The 19,751-nt window shown below is 33.9% G+C and overlaps 1 protein-coding gene and 1 long non-coding RNA gene across 2 annotated transcripts; one reads left to right on the top strand and one right to left on the bottom strand.

Moving 5' to 3' along the window:
* Positions 1-10,251: 10,251 nt before the first annotated feature.
* On the bottom strand, positions 10,252-18,949 carry LOC136412661 (uncharacterized). Its single transcript, XR_010752421.1, has 3 exons — positions 18,734-18,949; positions 18,352-18,677; positions 10,252-10,366 (listed from the first exon to the last, which is right to left on the bottom strand). It is a non-coding gene; the product is annotated as an uncharacterized lncRNA (long non-coding RNA).
* LOC136412671 (uncharacterized) lies at positions 11,594-12,637 on the top strand. The gene has a single exon (XM_066395811.1). The coding sequence runs from the start codon at positions 11,594-11,596 to the stop codon at positions 12,635-12,637; it is 1,044 nt and encodes a 347-aa protein (XP_066251908.1).
* Positions 18,950-19,751: the final 802 nt, after the last annotated feature.

Genomic DNA, 19,751 nt, shown 5'->3' on the forward strand with positions numbered 1-19,751 from the left:
TATTCCATACTTATGGCCACCACTGTACGGGCTTACATTTCATCCATTCCCAAGATTGAGAGCCATTACACAAGAGCCCATAGCGAAAAGGAGTATACATATTCAAGGCGGCAAGATCGTAACCGATCTATACAGAGATTTAATAATCTTTTTGAGCAGACTAGTAAACCCATTGCAAGTTTAACAACATACAGGGATATTTTCAATTATGAATTTAACTTGGTTTTTTTATTCCTAAAAAAGATCAATGTCCGAAATGTATAGCCTACGAAAATGCGGATGAAGACTAAAAACAGGAAATGGAAGCCGATTATTTAATACATCAAAATTAACAGGATAGAAAAAGAAGGAGATGAAGAAAAATGCAGTGAAAATTATCGGATTAGTTGTTTTGACTTGCAGGCCACATTGCCAATACCGACTTTTCATCATTCTACTACAAATCCAAGTTATTATACTTACAATTTTACAGTGTGTGGCCTTACCCAAAAGGGTTAAGGTCCTGTTATCTGTTTTATATGGCATGAAAAGCAAGGCAAAAAAGGTGCCAATGAAATTGGCTCGTGCTGTTAAAATATTTAGAAGATTCAAGTGATGATTTGGATATTGTGTTTTCTTCAGACATATGCGCAGGACATCAAAAAATAAATTTGTTTTAGCAACGTACTTTTATGTTCTAGGTAGGTATAATACTAGCTTCATAACGCATAAATATTTGATAATAGGACATACACAGAATGAAGGTGATAACGTTCATGCAATGATTAAAAAGAATAGTAAAAGATCATTAAGATCTGATCTAATTTACACACCAGACCACTACGTAATGTTGGTTAAAAGCGCGAAGAAGACGGGAGCGCCTTACAAAGTCGTAGAAATGGGCTACGATGAATTTTTTGATTTGAAGAAATTATGTACGCATTCTTCTTTTAACTTTTTAAAAGGCAGTTCGAGAGACGTTTTTAAGATGAACGACGCCTCTGTTTTCACAATAGAGAAACATACCGCTTGGCAAGAATAGCTTGATATATGAAAAATCAATATTTATCGCCGCCTACTGATGTGTACTAAACCTAAAATGTGTAAAATAGTCATTATTTTGGTATTTATCATCGCCGAGCAAAGTACTGTACCACTTACAGTGGTTCACAAAAGTACTGAGGCAAAAAATATTTTTTAAACTTTTTAAGCATTTTTCAGAGAGGTGCAAAGGAGTTTTTTAGTTCAAAGTTAGGTGGTGAAGTATTATCGGATCAAGCCACGGAGGTAGTCGCAAATGTTATTTTTTTATGCAAAAGGAAGCAGCACAAAACAATCCTTTTAAAGACTTTCAAAAAGTTTAGGAACGTGCAGCCCTAGCGACTGGAATGAACATAGCTTCTATAAGACAAATTGCTAGGAAAATGAAAGATATAGAAGAAAACGCTTCTACGTCGTTTTCGACGCTTAATATGAAACGACAAAAACAATCCCCAAAATCTAATTTAGACGATGATGATAAAACAGTATTTCGTCGTTATATAATACAGTTTTATGTTACTGAAAAGCGAGTTCCAACTCTTCGCCGTATACATAATTTTGTAGAAGAATATAATTGTACAGGTTCTCGAGAAACATTAAGGAATATAGGATTCCGTTGGAGAAAAACAGAAACGAATCGCATAATTCTCATGGAAAAACCAGACATACAGGCACTTTGAACAAACTTTCTTAGAAACATGAAACGTTACCGAACAGAACATCGATCTATAATTCACATGGATGAAACATATATTCATTTCTCACACACTCATGAAAAAAGTTGGAGTGACAATTCCAATCAGTGTTTCCAAAAACCAATTTCAAAAGGTCAAAGGATGATAATTGTGCATGCAGGTGGCGAAATGAGCTTTGTAAAGAACGCTTATTTAAAATTTAAATCTGGTAACAAGTCAGGCGATTATCATGACGAAATGAATTATATCAATTACAAAAATGGCTTCAAGAAAAACTCATTCCAAATCTACCAAGAAATAGTGTCCTGGTTATTGATAATGCTCCTTATCATAACGTTCAAATTAATAAATGTCCATTCACGGCTTCGAGAAAAAATGAAATGGCGGAGTGGCTCAGAAAAAGAAATATACCTTTTACACATGATATGTTAAAGGCAGAGCTATATAGTTTAGTGAAATTGCATAAATCCCACTATAAAACGTACGAGATAGACCAACTAATGACTCAAGTAGGCCATTCCATCTTACGACTTCCTCCCTATCATCCAGACTTAAATCCCATAGAGTTAATTTGGGCGTTTTGACACAGTATGTGGCTGATAAAAATGTAACTTTTAATTTTAAAGATGTGGATAGATTATGCGACGAATTTTTTTCTTTATTTTCCGAAGAAGAGTAGAAAAAACGATATCAACACACAAAGGACATTGAAATTGTTTATATGGAAAAAGATCCAAATGTAGATTTGGTGGTAGAGAATTTAATAATAAATTTAGAAGGTAATAGCAGCGATGAAATTGACAATATAGATACTACTAATAAATAAAGCAGTTCTGACAATGAAGATGATTTTTAGACATGTTTTTTAAATTTTCATAAATTTTAAAATTATTATTATGAACCCAATTTAACTGGACTATAAGATAAAAGTAAGTCGAAGAAATATATCGAAAAGATATACAAGAATAATTATTAACGTCAAAGCTAAGCCTTATTAGATTTTTTAAAATCGAATCTATTTCAAACTTTTGGTAGTACTGTACATACTTTAATTTTGTTACTGCGACGAACCCGCATCTATCTCTTTATTCCAAATACTTTCTCTGTCTAGCCTTTACGCACCTCATAAAATTCTCATATATCAAGCAATTCTTGCCAAGCTGTATCCCTGACGCTTTGTTCTATAAAGCATCGTTTAGTCCAGATGACTACAACAGTCTAAGCATTAGATCGAAAAATACGCGAAGAGGTGCGGTCTTAAACTTTTTTGAAAACATTGATCTAAAATGTGTGTATCGAGATGTTATACCGATTCCAAAGAAAAAATATGACGATCCGATGGATTTGTTAAAAACTAATGCAATTAAAAAATGTCACAATCATTTTTATAATAGCCTAAAACGTACAAAGACAAAATTTTTATCGTTTCTTTATCATTTCTAGAACAGTAGATTTTTGTTTACTACTTATTTGCATATTGAACAAATTGGAATTTTATTGTTTTTCTTTTAGTTTAATTCAGTAATTTTAAATTCACGCTTAACCTCACAATAAAATACTTAATTTTTGCTAATAAAAATTTCCAAAAGCTGTAAACGATAGTTTTATTAAGAATTTCCGAATAAGATATTTCCGTTAAGCACGAAAATACTATAGGTATGAAAAAGTCAATAACGGCACATCTAATTGTTTAAAAAAAAGACGTTTTGTAAAATAATAGTGGCAGTATAATTGGATAACGAATTTTAAATACATCAGTATACTATTTCAAATGAAGTAAAAAATTTTACAAGTAATATTGAAATTTTTCAATTTCATTTCACAAATAGATGACTATCTCAAAAGTAATATTTCTTTGACGTGCCACTGTTGCACTCAGTGAGCGACATGTTTCCATTAAAAAAAAAGTTGTCTAGGATTGCAGCTAAGGAATTGAAGGAAAATATTTCATTTTATTGCCAAAAAATACGTATAACTCAAAATCGATACACGTGTTTCAGCGTTTTTTTAAGTCACTGGTTGAAAAGATATATTAATTTTATTGCGGACTTTCGCCCATCCCTGTATAAACCTATCAAGTCTATTTACATTAATTTGTATTCGTCATTTAACATTTTTTGTAATATACAGTGAGTGGCAATTAAGTAATGCCAATTTTTATTTTTTCTTGCGTTTTTTTTAATGGCAAATTTATGTATACAGGGTGACCCAAAAAAATATTACAATAACATACTTCATTTCTTCAAATAGAAATACATGCTTTTTATTTCATTTATGAATTCTTCAAATTCTATTTTGCTTCGTGTATCATATCTTATACCTAGCTATAATAAAATATAATAAGTATAATATAATAAATATAATAAACAAAATACAGTGTAAGCTAACTAAATCTAAATAATTATAAAATTATTTTATTTTAGTAAGTGCTTAAGTTGCAAGCCATTAATTTTCTGGCAGTAAGCTAGCCTGTCTCTAAATGCATCTAAAACATTTACAATTACACTTTAACTAATTTGTCTCATTTCTTGTCTAACTCTAGCTTTTAAGTCTTCTATGTTTTGTGGTCCATTAATATACACTTTTGATTTTAAATATCCCTAAAGAAAAAATTCTAATGGTGAGAAATCTGGAGATCTCACTGGTCACTCCTACAGTCCCTTTCTGCCTATTCATCGACTAGGAAAAAACTCACTTGGATAATTTCTAACTGGGCGAGAAAAATGAGGCGGTGCGCCATTTTTTTGGAATCACAAGCTATTATCAGGTAAATCAGGCTCGTTTTCATTAGGAAACATGACAGCCAACCCAGAAATTAATTATATTATAAAATTATATTGGAGGAAATCTAAATATCTTTCCCCAATAAGCGTTTCATTAAAAAAAATAAGGGCCTAATAGGTTGTTGCCAAGTATTTCTGCCCAAATATTGAGTTCTTGAGAGTATTGTGTGTGAGTTTTCATCATCCAGTGTGGATTAATTGCTTACCTGCAGTTTTGTGGGTTTACTGAACCATTCAAACAAAAAGTCGCCCCATCGGTAAATAACATACTGCGATGAAATTGGGGGTTTACGTTACAAAGGTCCATCATCACTTCACAAAATTGTACTCTACGGTTAGCATCATTTTCATTAAGTTCATGCACCAATTTAATTTTGAACGAATGGAACTTTTCACTTTTTAAAAAACATAACACTGATCGTTGACTAACAGAGCTTTGCGTTGCGATCTCTCTAGAACATCTGTGGGAATATTTTATCACTTGTAAAATTGCGTTTAATTTGGTATCATTAGTGATTTTTGGACGTCTCTTCTTTAAACTATTTCGTACATGGCTCGTTTCCCTGATTTTTTTTTCAATTTTGCTAACTGTAAATCTAGTGATTGGCCGATCTACATAGATACTTATTGTTAAACAACACACAAACTTCTTGTTGCGTTAATTTCTTGTCGCCGTAATCAGTAGAAATTAAAATTTCTATTTTTTGAGTTTCACTTAAATGTGCCGTATCGATTCATTCATAAGCAATAACACTTAACTTAGATATTTAAATTATGTACTACTATTGTAAGCAGAATATTCATCAAATTGATGTATGTATTAGTAGAATTTCATGATAAAAAGATGTTCGTGACCTTGAAAATGGAATGTAGGAGTTCAGCAAAATTCATAAGTGACATAAAAAGTATGTGTTTCCATTTGAAAAAATGAAGTTTATTATCATAACCTTTTTTGGGTTACCCTGTATACATAAATTTACCATCAAAAAGACCACAAGAAAAAATAAAAATCGACGAGTCCGAGCGTTTTTCCAAAAAACAAACCTCTTTTTTTTAATGGCACTTGTTCCACTTAATTGTCGCTAACTGTATAATATGTAATCATAATGAAACTCATACATAACTGTTTTTGAAATATTTTATTAGATTTCTAATTTCAATGTAGAGAGGTTTATTGAAGAAAATGTTTGTTTTTTTCTTTTCAATGGCTACAAGTTTTTCACTAAAATATTTTTAACTATAAAAATTTGGACTAGAAATTAGATTTTTAGCCCCATATTGCTCCTCCTAATATTTAACTAACCTTTCATTTTGATAATTTTTGACATTTTCCACTATTTTTCTAAAATTTACTCAAAACTTTCATACACTACAAAGGAAGTTCTTTATTTGAACGTATAATTTTTAAACTTAACATGGTATAAGTAATAGGAAATAAAATAAAACAATTTTTATCTTCGAAAGTTAATATTTTAGGATAGCAGTATATTATATAAAGTTGACCTGTGTGCCGGGTTGGAATAGCTATATGCAAGTTAAAAATATAACACTCTATTAACTTCTCGATAATACAAGAGCGGAGGCGAGGAACAAAGACCCTTTAGTGTAAATGCCTGAGAAGACGTGTTGAGAACGTTTCTACTGGTTCTACTCTCTGTGTGTGAACCTCCCTTATTTATATGTGATACATATATGGACTTCGTTAAAGTACATTCGTAAGGGTAGTTTGAACTTTAAACAGTACTGAGATCTTTGGTCTTAGTTAATTATATTTTGATGATTTAGTTATATCAGACAAAGAAATTGTATTTCTAAATAAATATACATTCTACTTATGTTGTAACATTGCCCTTAGGTTTCCATGTAAAAGGAGAACGCATAAGTGTAACCTAAGGTACATTACACTATTTAAATAAATAATCAATAAAATTAATCTAAGGAAACCCAAAAAAAATAAAAATAAGTTTTAATATGGCTTAGATTATACACCGTGTATATTTATTGTCAACAAAATCAAAAAATTTCTTAATCCCTTCTTCCCGTAGTGTTCCAATCATCCATGATCAAATTCCTTAAAAATCTTTTACCCATACATAAAAAAGGTTGAGAAACTCTTAAAATCAATAAGCCAGGCGTATTCCATGTACCGTAAATAAATATTATTGATTTATATATCTTCTTTATAGCGCCATGAAAATATTTTATTTTATAAATCTTCCCCCAAAAACAGCCCCAATAATAATAAAAAAATAAGTTATTAACTATATTCTAATAGAGAAATAAATAAAATACGCAGTCCCAATAAAAGACCAAGAAAAAGATCTTGCCATAAATATTTTAAAAAAATCTATCATTATTTTATTTATTACCTTACTATTCCCCTCTCTCTCTTAATCCTCTAAGTGAAAAACCATTAAAATCCTCAAAAAATAAAATAAGATAAACACATTGAATAAGAAACTGTTTAAACCGATAGATAAATAAAAAAAATTATACAGAGTATTAATTAAGTACGTGCAGATACTTCAAAGGATGAATTTCTGACTGATTCCAATACAAAAAGTTCCTATTAACATAGGGTTGCAACGGCTCTGTTTAGGAGATACAGAGTGTTTAAATTTGGTTTTTTGTGAATATTTTTGGACAGACATGAATCAATCGGACGAAATTTAATATTCGGGAGGTTTTTATGATGCAAAACCCAAATGTTAAATTTGTTTTTTGATTACTGATAGAGGGCGCCATATACAGGGTTTCATCACATTTAAATTGGTCTTAACTTTTTTGCCCCACACTGTAGGTCACTTTTGTATTAAAGGCATTATTATATATTTAGTTTTATTTAAAGAATATTGTTAAAGAATATCTCTAGAAGCAACCGTTTTGGAGATAAATAGGCTTGTAATTAACATAAATTTATAATAACGTTTTACTAAAAATTTAACCAAAGAGAAAATTACCGTACAACATTGAGAATTATAACTGTATTTAAGAAAAATATGCATAAAAAGTTGTTATAATAATATAATAATATTAAACCAGTTTTGTAATTTTCAATAATTGTTATTGATGAATTTTATCCAAGACATGTTGGACAAACAAGTGGATAGAAATAAGTGAATCAATGGACTAGAGAACACACAGGAGTAGAAGCAGCTATGGCTGCAAGTAATCAAGATGAAAAAGGGATCTGAGCTCTCTTAGTAATAACAGCAACTCTTCATATTCTATGATAGCTGTATAAAAAATATAAATTTTATCTTCCAACTCTTCCTATTATTCAGCAATTCCTATTAAAATTGCTGCATCCTCAATTCGATTTATTAGGACAGTTAACATCTCTGTATTAAACGATTTTACATTTTGATAGTAGATTACTAAAGGTTAAGAAACAAGACCTAAACCATCTCAACCAACAAAATTAGCCACCAAATTTATTCTAATAATTAACATTATTGTAGAAAACACAAACATAATTATTTAAAAAAATAAAACATTTCACGAAAGTGTCACCCTTTATATACTCTTTTCTAAAGGGTGTTAGTGAAATAACTTTCGTAAATTTAACCAGTGATTAAGAAAGTTCCTTACAACAGGAGTCGTAAATACAACCATTTCCCCGGAAAATCAAAAAAACATTTTGTGAGAATTGGCAACGTCGCCTCGTATTTATTTCATTTTCACACCTACCTAAGTAGCCGTATGAAGTGGGTTTGCTTTTTTACACGTTTCTTTGGATCTGGTAGATTTTACAGTACATAATTAACAATATGCACTAAATTCATGGAATTTAAAAATTATATGATTCTTATTTTATTATTTTGAAAAGCCATTTACCTTGAAATTATTGTTATCATTTTTAATTAATTTAACATGACACGTTACACATTTTACACCACTCACACCACTCAAAAACACAAATTTATGATTGTTTTTGCTACATTAAATGTTCTAAATGTTCACCATTGGAGTCCATGCATGCTCTACTCCGGGTACTCCTTGTTGAACTCTTTTGAACAAGATTTAAAATTTGTTCTCCGGCTTCAGAACCAACTTCTCTCTGTCGACCTCGTGTCCTTGACATGAAGGAATAACGCTCCCTGTATTCAGAAGCTTTTCGGAAACTTGCACAAATGTTTGCCTAGCTAGAAATTTTCTTTCTGGATAACAATCACCGTAAATGCGCCCAGCTTCTTCAGAATTTTGTAATGCCTTTCCTTAGATCAAAAGTATGTTATGATACTCGTGTATAGAATACATTGTCACGTAGATACTGTTAATAAGTAGGAATAAAATCAGTTAAAGCTCGCCCAAATTAACTTTGCGGATAATCTGCTGAGTGTACCGATGGAAGATACATTCAGCGAGACCGAAATTACACTAAAATATTAAAAGTAAGGAAGGACATACAGTCCATGATAAATATGAAAAATTAGGGTAGTTTTTGTCTTGTCCCTTCTTGATAGTCCCTGATGGGCTCCACATGTCCATGGCGCCAGGCGTCTTTGCCCAGGATCATACATATGTCATACAAAATGGGATAAAATGCAGCTGACCACAGCATAACGCAGAGGGTTATATAACTCATGTACTATTGAGATACTAAGTCAATCTGTTTACTGCGCATTCCAATCCCTTATTACTCCACCCGCAAAGTGGGCGAGCGACCCTCATAAGGGCCATAAAAACAACCATAACAAAAACAAACATCTCTTCTCGGTCACGTTCAGTGCGGCGTTGCTGTTTACGTTTTTTTTTTACCGCTTAAGTTATTAATTAAGTTTTCAATTGCTTTTAGCAATGTTATTGTTGAATAATTTTAAGTTTTTTTGTTATATGTCAAACAACCAACATGTGTCAAGTACATTTTTCCACATTTTATTCAAATTTTAAAGCTTATCATAGCTTTTCGGTTACCAACTTTGACATTTTTTTTTAACTATTAGGTTTTCGAACCCTTTTGTAAGGAACTTTTTTGTTCATAATGATGTTTTTAATCACTGGTTATTATTCGGACCTTAGTAATGAACTCATATATCAAGATTTTTTTTATCGATTAATTTGTCACCACCAAGTCTATGATTTACTCTGGCGGTGATAAGAGAACCTTTAAGTGCGAGCATTTTGTGTCCGACCCTACGTTTTGAATTTATCTTTTATTTAGTCTTAGGTAATCACATAACTCTTATATTCCAGCGTGGAAATGAATCATTTTAATTTATGTTCCTGTGTGGAATGTATGTTGGAACTTTAGATGAACTTTGAGAAGGCAGTTAGGTTTGAGACACCACGCGAATGGTCTCGAGCTCATCCGTTAACTCAAATTTGATAATTTACTCATTTGTCAATAGTAACTCTTTCTTTAATATTAAGCAGAAGAACACAATAAATATCAAGTAAAAGTTGAGAGTTATTGTTTCTCGAAAGCAGTTTCTCTGAAACTGTAAACTTCAGAGTGGTCCTTTAAGAAAATCCAGTCAACCATCGACTTCACACTAGAGGAATAGTTTGATCTTCGAGTCGCGGAATACAACTGTTTTTGTGAATTTCGAATCAAACAAGCTTCCTCCATTGGACCCAACAGTTATATTTACGAAAGTTATTTCACTAACACCCTGTATAGTTAAAAATGAACCTAGAAATATAAAAAACAAATCTTATAAAAAGGCAAGTTATTTAATTAATATAAAAAGACAACCTCAACATTAGACTGAACTAAATACATAAACAAATTAAATTCAAAAGCATATAATGGTGACTACAAGCATATGTATGTATAACTAATGGGATTAATTGGCCGGGTCGATTGTTTCTATCGTGCTCGATCCCTCCGAGTTTGATTCTGACGACAAGGACGTCGATTCGTCACTGTAAAACATAAAATTATTCATTACACAACACAATTAAACTGTAAAACACAAGTTGCAATCAAAAGAATTATTAAGAGTATCTAACCACTACATTTATCAAACAAAACCACAGCTAGACATCAATGACACACATTAAATTATCATTTCAACTCTTTGCATAGGCGCTTGCAAAGTAAAAGTAACTACAGAGAACTCGCTCAATACGAGATCACGGTTATAACGTCCAATTTACAAATTCCCCTCAAGTTTTATATAAATACATGTATTTGTGTATGTATAACGAGATGAGGTACAGTTTAAAAGGAGCGCATTTGTAAGTCCTAACATTAAAAAATAAATACATAAATATTCGGATATAAGGGACAAGATTGGTAATCAAATATCAAACAAGCCGCCGTCAGGCGATTGAATTGGAAAAGAAATTTTGACACCCTTAAACTTACATTGTTGTTTTTTAAAAATTCAGCAAACTCTAGAATTGCATTTAGTTTTCAGTTTCATTTTTCAATTGATATTCGAGGTGTTCACACAAAGGAATATTGTAATTGTGACCGCGCGTGTTTTGAGCAAAAACTTTTAACTAATTATTTTCGTTAATGTTTTATTAAAGGTTAAATACAATCTATTATTTTGTTGCATAAACCAAGAAAATATTGTTCAAAATATACTCTCTATTCAATATACACTATCGGTCAAAAGTATTTGCCCACCTTTAAAAAAATCCTATATTCAAATGTAAGTTGAATTATAATAAGTGAAATTTTTTCATTTTAATTGAAACGATGAAAATACACATTTTAGGATTGCTTCGGGCGCTTCGGTGCGGGCAGGACGTGCATATCTAGCCGTAGCGGTATAAACAATCGTTTTTATCCAATTTATCGCTTTTTGCCGGAATATATTCAAATATTTGTTTCTACAACTCATACGGTCAGCTCGTACCATACGGGGGGTGCCCCAAAAGTGGTATGTTCCTGGGGAGCTCGCAGGAGTCCGAGTCGGACCGGGCGTCCCAGGAGGATGAGTTCAAGAAACCCAAATCCAAGAAGAGAGGCAGGAAACCCAAGGCCACCCCATCCACACCCACAACCCCTACTCCAAACTCCAAAAGACCCGACCCGCATTCGATACCAGCGCAACAGCTTCCTCAGCCAGACAGGACGAAGGAATAACATCACCAACAACGAACACACCTCCAAGACAACCAACATTCTCCTATACGTTTATGGTTCTGGCAGCTCCCTCAATGACCAGGGTCCAACTAGCACTAGAATGGGAAAAGGTAAATAACAAAAACAAGGACATCATCATTAAGCAAGACACAAGCTTCCTGGTCAAAACCAACGACGAGAGGAAAGCACATGAAGGACTCCAAACTCTAGTGCTACAGAAAGCTATAACCTCCTTTAAACTATTGAACACGCCCACCGCAATATCAAAACTAACAAGCACCACCCGTCACATTACACCTTCCTACTCAGTGGTTGCCACGGGGGTAGAGCTCGACATTACGGACGAGATGTTCTTGCGAAACCTCGAAAGGTTACAACTGAAAATACGGTTCTGCAAACGTATCATCTCCAGGCAGAGAGGAGCACCGACACTTATGATGCGGTTAATCACGGGCGACCTTAAGACGTACGAGCAACTGATTACGGATAGGATGGTTCACTTCCTCGGCCGTATCTACAGGATCGTGGAAAGCAAGCCCCCTGCGCCAATCCCCTCACCATGCGGCAAGTGCAGTTCGTTTGAGCACCGCACTGAGGACTGCAAGAGGCCCATAAGCTGCAGCAAGTGCCAGGGTAATCATCCAACAACGGCATGCACATCACCGCTTCCCATCAGGTGTGCCACGTGCAACGCTGCGGACCACGCGGCTTGGAGCATGAAGTGCCCGCGAAGACGGACAGCTCCTATTGAGGGTATCCCAAACGTTAGGATCAAGTGTCTCAACAGGAAGTCCGCCGAGGTCTCAAAGACTATAACGAATGAAAGCAGAGTTCACTCTCCTATTACCACACACGACTATATCATCAACAAATACAAACATCAACTGAACAAAACAAACAACAATAATCGAGAGGAACTTCTGAAAAAACTTAACAAACAATGCATAGAGGACTTCAACATTGAGACCTCGGTGGTATTCTTCGGGTCCCACATGTACATACTCATGTTTGACCTTCTCCTGCCCAACCGAATTTCCCCAACAGAACCCCGCGATCAACTTAAACAAACAATCACAAATACGGAACATTCAATCTAAAGCTAATATACGCCAACATTAATGGACTGTACCACAAAAAACACACTATATACAACTACATTGAACGGAACAAGACGGACTGTTGCATGTTCGTCGAAACCAAGACTAAACTTGGACAAACGCCAACTTACGGAGACTGGCAGTACATTTGCAGACACGGTAACGCTAATTACAATGCTAGGGGCGGAGCAGCTGTACTACTCAAGCCCAACATAAAATTGGGGAAGGCAAACCCTCCTGCTTTGAACAATCTCTTAAATTATTGCCTTCACTTTACAATTCCCTACCTGAACGACCTTATCCATATATTCCTAGTATACATACATCCTCATTCCAGCATTGAACAAAACGTACTGACCAAAGCGTGCCTGTACAAGTACGCAATTATTATCGGTGATTTTAACCCTAACCGTAGCAAGACTGCACAGCTAAACAAATTTCTGGAAAATTCAGACTTTATTAAACAACAGACGCCACCTACATTTTTGATGCCTGGAAACCCAGACTCAACGCCGGACTTATTACTGCACACAGCCAACCTCACTAATATCATAAATGACGTCGACTTAACAAACGAATTGGGATCGGACCATTTGGCCATTACGTTTAGCATAGACCTTGGACAGGCCCAACCTACGGCTATGTCGAAAGACACCCGGAAACTGGATCTACACAGAACCGACATAGAAAAGGTAAAACAACACATACATGGCTACATTCAAGCGCAGACAGGGACGTGTACTATAGGAAACTTTCAACAACAATTAACATCAGCTATAGAGAAATTTTCACCTTACGTAAAAAATACTTTCTTCCAACACACGCTACCCAAATTCATACTGAGACTGATCAAAAGGAAAAGAGAACTGTACAGACTATATACACAAACACAAGATCCTGATGTTAAAAGAAAGCTAAATGAACTCAACAGGAACGTCAAGACACTGATATACCAGTACAAACAAGACAAGTGGCTGGAAGCTTGCCAAGAAATCGAACGGGACAATGGGAAAACATACTGGCGGAAAGTCAAAAAACTTGCACGATACAAGAAAAACAGTACGATCGGAACAATACATGAGGACGGAGCTGAACTGTACACTTCCAAAGAGCGTTTTCCACATCGACAAATCCCAATTTTGAAGAACAAAATTGGACCTCCATAAATGACTGGTATGACAGATACTTTTCAAACAACAAAAACCACCCATACCAACTAATTACAGACGTTGAATACGAGGAAGCACTGACACGCAGCAAAAACACAGCTCCTGGAAAGGACAACATTAAAAGCAACATACTGAAAAACCTAACTAAACAGACGCACAAGCTCATACTGGAACTGCTCAATGACTGCATTAGAACGAACACGATACCGGAAAATTGGAAAGCGGGAATAATAATTCCTATTCCAAAAACAGTACTGGAAAACACACAAGCACAAGACTACAGACCTATAACACTGCTCCCAACGTTAAGCAAAATATTCGAAAGCATCATAAAAACGAGATTGCAAAATTTGATTGGACAACATATACCAACATATCAATTCGGCTTTAAAACCATGCACTCGACGATACACCCACTTTTTGTACTGACCAACAACGTACAAACTACACATCTGGACAACAACAAAACTGCCTGTCTCTTTATGGACATAAATAAAGCCTTTGACAGTGTCTGGCACAAAGGACTATTATACAAACTACACAAACTTAACACACCTAATTACTTAATACACACTATAAGGAATCTAATAGAAAACCGACAACTGCAGGTACGCATTAACAACATCCTCTCCTTCACCTTCTTCCCAGAACAAGGACTCCCACAGGGATCTCCGCTCGCGCCGTTTCTCTACAACATCTACAACCACAACATACAGGACAAAAATCATTTTAACAAAACAGCATACATACTACAATACGCCGACGATACTGCACTAATTGCACATGACAGAACTACAACTAAGGCTGTTGCAAGACTGCAGACACTAACAAACAATACAATGACGTGGTTTTACAAATGGAGACTAACACCAAACGTCGCGAAAAACCAACTACTACTAACACATCATCGAATTAAAGATAACTCCCCGACAATAATAACAGACGGACAAAGAACAACACCAAAACAAGAAGTAAAATACCTCGGTATAATACTTGACCAAAAACTGAAATTTACAAAACACGTACAAAACGTAAGATCGGAGGTTATTAAAAGATCAAAACACTTCAGAGGACTTACGTACAAGGACAAAGGAGTCAGAACTAAAACCGCAACCAATATATACAAAGCGATCTGCAGACCGTTACTAGACTACGGACACATATTGAGAGCGAATGCTTCAGTCAAGACAAAAAAACACATACAGGTAACAGAACAAATTGCACTAAGACTAATAACAAAAATTAGACACCCTCAAAACCCCTTGCACAACCCTTCCAACGAACTCCTGTATGAACGCACACAACTGACTAAAATAACGGAAAGACTAACGCATCTAGAAGCGAAATGGAGGGACAACCATCACAATTGGACTTTACTGAACCTCTTTTGCCTAACAAGACAGACGAGACAACACCGATTCCTGTTCCCCTCTAAAACCCTGCTGGACTACTTCATGGAGTGAGTTTTTCATTTTTCCGGCTGTCTAATTGTTTGTTTTCTTCCCTTCTATTAGTTTTAATACCTTTAAGTTGTATTTCACGGGCAGAAAGACCACATTGGTCGATAGCCCATTTGTTAATTGAGAAATAAAGATTATATATATATACACATTTTAGCTGTCAAAACAATAATTTTATTAGTTCTAAAAGATCTTATTTAAATTTTTGTCTCATTAATGTGACCCCCCCCCCTGCTTTTAATAACAGCGACACACGACCTTGGCATTCGATTTATCAGTTTTTGTTGGATAATGCTTTCTTTCATAAGGCAAAATTTATGAAAATATCACTTCTATCAGACACATAAATTATTTTTCGATAGATATATTTGGTCTAGTCCCTCCAGGAATATATACAGGGTGTTCCACCCCAGCTAGAACATTCGATAGCTCCTAAACCAATGGAGATATAAAAAAAATTATGTCATAAATTGTGTTTCGATTTAAGTGCTGCACATTCTAAAATTATTTCCAAATATGGCGGACTTCCGTTTATACCGGAAGTTGACACTAACTTACTTATTTTAAATGGAACACCCTGTATATTATTACATTTTTGGATTCCTTATTCAAAATGAATATCAGTTCATTAAGCATATGGAAGCATTAATTCGTACCATTCACAAGTTATTAGACAATTTGTAATAAAATTGACGTATGCATAACTGAAGAAAAAGTCCAAAATCAAGAAAAGTAAAAGAGATAAAATTTTGGGGTTTCTTTCATTTCAAAGAGCAGAAAATAGACTACTACAGCAGCTAAGATTTTTTTATTTATTGTATAAAATATCAATTTTCTAATACTTGTCAAATGGAAATATTCAACCACCAACAACTTTAAAAAATTAAAATTAATTAAATTTAATTAATTAAAATTAACAAACAGTTTAATGACAGGGTCCAGTTGGGCGTTGAAAATAACGGTCAACAATTTGAACATGTACTTTGAAATCCCATTGACATTCTTTAGATAACCGTTTATTTTTTGCATCATTTTTGCTGCCCCTTAAAAATATTCTTGTTGCGGATTGATTTAAGAATACTTATTGATAATAGTATATCAAATGAGAGATATTTTTTTTCTGCGTCGGATAGACAAAAAATAATTATATCATTCCATTTGAAAAACTGAAGTTGTTGGTGGTTGAATATTTCCATTTGACAAGTATCATATATATCATATATATCATATATATATGTCAGAGAACCCGAAGGCGAGTTGTTTCCAGAAGCCATGTGTCGAGAAATTAAACACTAGTAAAAGTCACTTAATACCACTAATTTATTACTAAGAACGAATTGTCACTAAGACTACACTAATTTATATTTTCACGAATATTTACTGGCTACCGTATATGGTGATAAATGTCTTATGCCAATGATCTCTTTCACAAAAGGTAGACCGTATGTTGATCGAATCAAAGGATGAGAGACATGACAATCCGGGGCCAGACCTCTCAATCTCAACTCTCGATAATTACTACTCTCCCTTCCTCAATTTTCATTTTGTCCCCTGGCCCCGTTTTGCCCCCCTTGCATGTTAAGAACAAGTGTGTCCCTTATTCCCGGGGTTCCTGGAAGTCATACCATAAAGAATGATAACGAATGTTTTAGGTCGACAGAATAACGAGAAAACCAGAACCCCGATCGATTACATAGGGTGCTACCAATACAAAGAGTCTGTCTGCCGGTCTTAGTTAGGGGTATTCGCTAAATTTATGGTGGCGCCGACATATATATCATATATATTGTGTATATGTCAGGTGTTCATATTATTTTGTCCACCCCCTGTATATTGCACCTAGTTGACTGAATTAATTCCTGAAAAATTTCATAGGGTTTTAGTAATTACAAAATTCGTAATGAGTTGATGGGTGTATTTATTGCATTGCTCCAATCTGTATGTATACAGGGTTATTTACGCTATACGGCACGGAATGTTGTGGCCAAAATACGAGACTTTCAAAAGGTTTTAGTTTTGAGCTATATGAAGGTGTATTATGGCTACTTTTTAAAACTATTTTCATATTATACAGGGTTTCCCAAAAACTCTGAAAGTATCAAAGTTGTGTTTTTTTAAATGGAACCCTCTGTATATTATTGCATTTTTGGATTCTCCGATCAAAATAAGTAAATAAGTGTCTATTTTAAGAAGGTTTACAACACCTAAAACCTAAGATTTTAAAAATATTTTTAATTTTATCACAATCTGACTTAATTTTCATATTTTAAACGCTTAAGAAGCATTTAAGTTATGTAAGCGTAATTTACAGTTTAGTATAAAAATAAATCATATTTTATGTTCCAACTATAATAAACTTGCCATCTTATACAGGGTGTGCAAAAATTAAAACTAATCAAATAAGAATTTTAAGTAGCCATAGTTTGATTAATTTAAATACAACGTTATATTTTTTAACTTACCAGGATATGTAATTTTTAGTTACCTATCAAATGGTACTAGGAGGTTGATAGTTAAGTTTTTGCGTTTTTACATAATACACTAAATAATTGTTCTTTGCACTATTTGGTGTTTTTCATTTGACAAAAAGGTTTTTTCGTCAGTAAAAATAGTATTTGTCCAATTGAGCCTGTTTATATTGCTTTGGCAGAGCAAGTTTTGTTACTGGTCGCCAATTATGAAAACCCTCTTTGCGAACAGTCCTTCAGATGGTATCCATACTTACATCCCAATGTACAACATACTGGGATGTTCGTCAGAAACCACATTCCCGAAAATTGGCGACCAATTGCTGCCAAATGCAATACACATTTGATCATATATATAACTTATTGATGGATAAATACAAAAAAAAGACCTAACAAAAAGTAATCCAGACCAAGTGTGACAAAAAAAGTTACCCGACCCATAGTATCACAATCAATTTTGATTTCAAACTGGTCAGCCACTTTTGTGGGCGATTGTATATTGGAAATACAATGAGCAATCAGTTGCAGCAATCAAATTTGTCGGTCCTTTGAGTCCTCATATTAAGTGAGTTGTACTATATATTAAAAATTAAAAAATGGGTTAGATGGTTACTTACCCTATGAGCTTCCTGATACGTTCAACAACCACATCTCTTTCCCTGGGTGTCCGTAAAAATATTGTCACTGGGGGTCTTTGAAATCACTGAGTTAATCTAACCCCCCTAGCTCCTATCTCAATAAAACCATTGAGATGGCGGGCTTCGAAAGCTGTCACGGGGATTTCATCATCGTCTGGGGATATATACCTATATTGATTCTTTTTTAAATCTAAGGTTTGCATAAAACTGTTTCCCCTCAATTTCCACTCTAATACATAAAAACATTTTGTTGAGGCAACTTGCTTGAAATTCAATCCAATCTTTTAGAACTAGATTTATTTTATCTGAAAATTAAAAAAAAAAGTTTTTTTTCACTTTTTTACAATTTAGGTATGCGTACCGTTCCCCATGTTAATTGTAGTTTAATGAAAAATTCAAGTTGTTAATAGCAGAGAGCAGTGGGTTTAGTGATGTTTACATATACCGATTGGGTGTCGGTACAGTGTAGCATGCAGCTATAGCTACGGGGCATTCTGATATCCCTTTACTGAATGAATGTGCTGGAGAAATCAGTATTCAAACCTAACAAAGAAACTGATCCAGTAGATTAAATACACGCTTTCCTAGTCAACCACTTTATTTTGCATAGGGTTGTTTTGCACTAATTATCACAGCTTAGTATCACTAATACTAAGGGTGGTATTTTAGTACTTTATTTCGAAAAAGTTCAAGACCGAAAACAGCATTTTGGGGGTTATTTTTCCTTTTAAAGCCTAACGACCCCTTTCTGTTCGTCCGTTACTGTCATCCGTCAAGTGAAACTTTCCTGACAGTGTCACTTGCCGATGTAGGTTCTCGGAGTAGACGATCTCTTGAATGATGCACCACAGATTGTTAAAAAAAGAATACTGATTTCCTGTAGACCTTGTTATAAGGTAGACTCTAACAATGAGAAATTCAAAAAAGTTTTTTTTAATTAGATAAATGGATTGTTATGAGTTTTAAACGGAATATGCATTGTAAAATTATTTTAAAAAAGAAAATTCAATGACTTCGACTATCTCAAGAATTGGACAAAAATCAAGGATAATTCTGCAGCAGAGTGTCTAATAAAAAAATTGTTCAAATAAAAGATATTCATTTTTTGAAGGTCTACAAGGATCTGTAAAGAAAATACAGGGTTGCCGTTTGAAAAAAAAATTGCCCTTGAAATGACCTTAAACTGACATTTTAGCTTAAATCACTATTTTCATGACATGTCCCTCTCTTTACCGGACAACTTTTATTTGAAACTTTTTCATACAACGTACCGTTTTTGAGTAATTTTCAATCACAGCTTTAAATGAGGCACCCTGAATAAAAATCTTCATCATATAATAATATAATTACGAGCACAATAGAAAATATTATTTATTCAG

The sequence above is a fragment of the Euwallacea similis genome, chromosome 12 (genome assembly GCF_039881205.1).
Source record: "Euwallacea similis isolate ESF13 chromosome 12, ESF131.1, whole genome shotgun sequence".
NCBI lineage: Eukaryota > Metazoa > Arthropoda > Insecta > Coleoptera > Curculionidae > Euwallacea > Euwallacea similis.

What these genes read in the sequence shown, in the direction of transcription:
- LOC136412671 (XM_066395811.1), top strand. Translation starts at nt 11,594, where the DNA reads ATGGTTCTGGCAGCTCCCTCAATGACCAGGGTCCAACTAGCACTAGAA.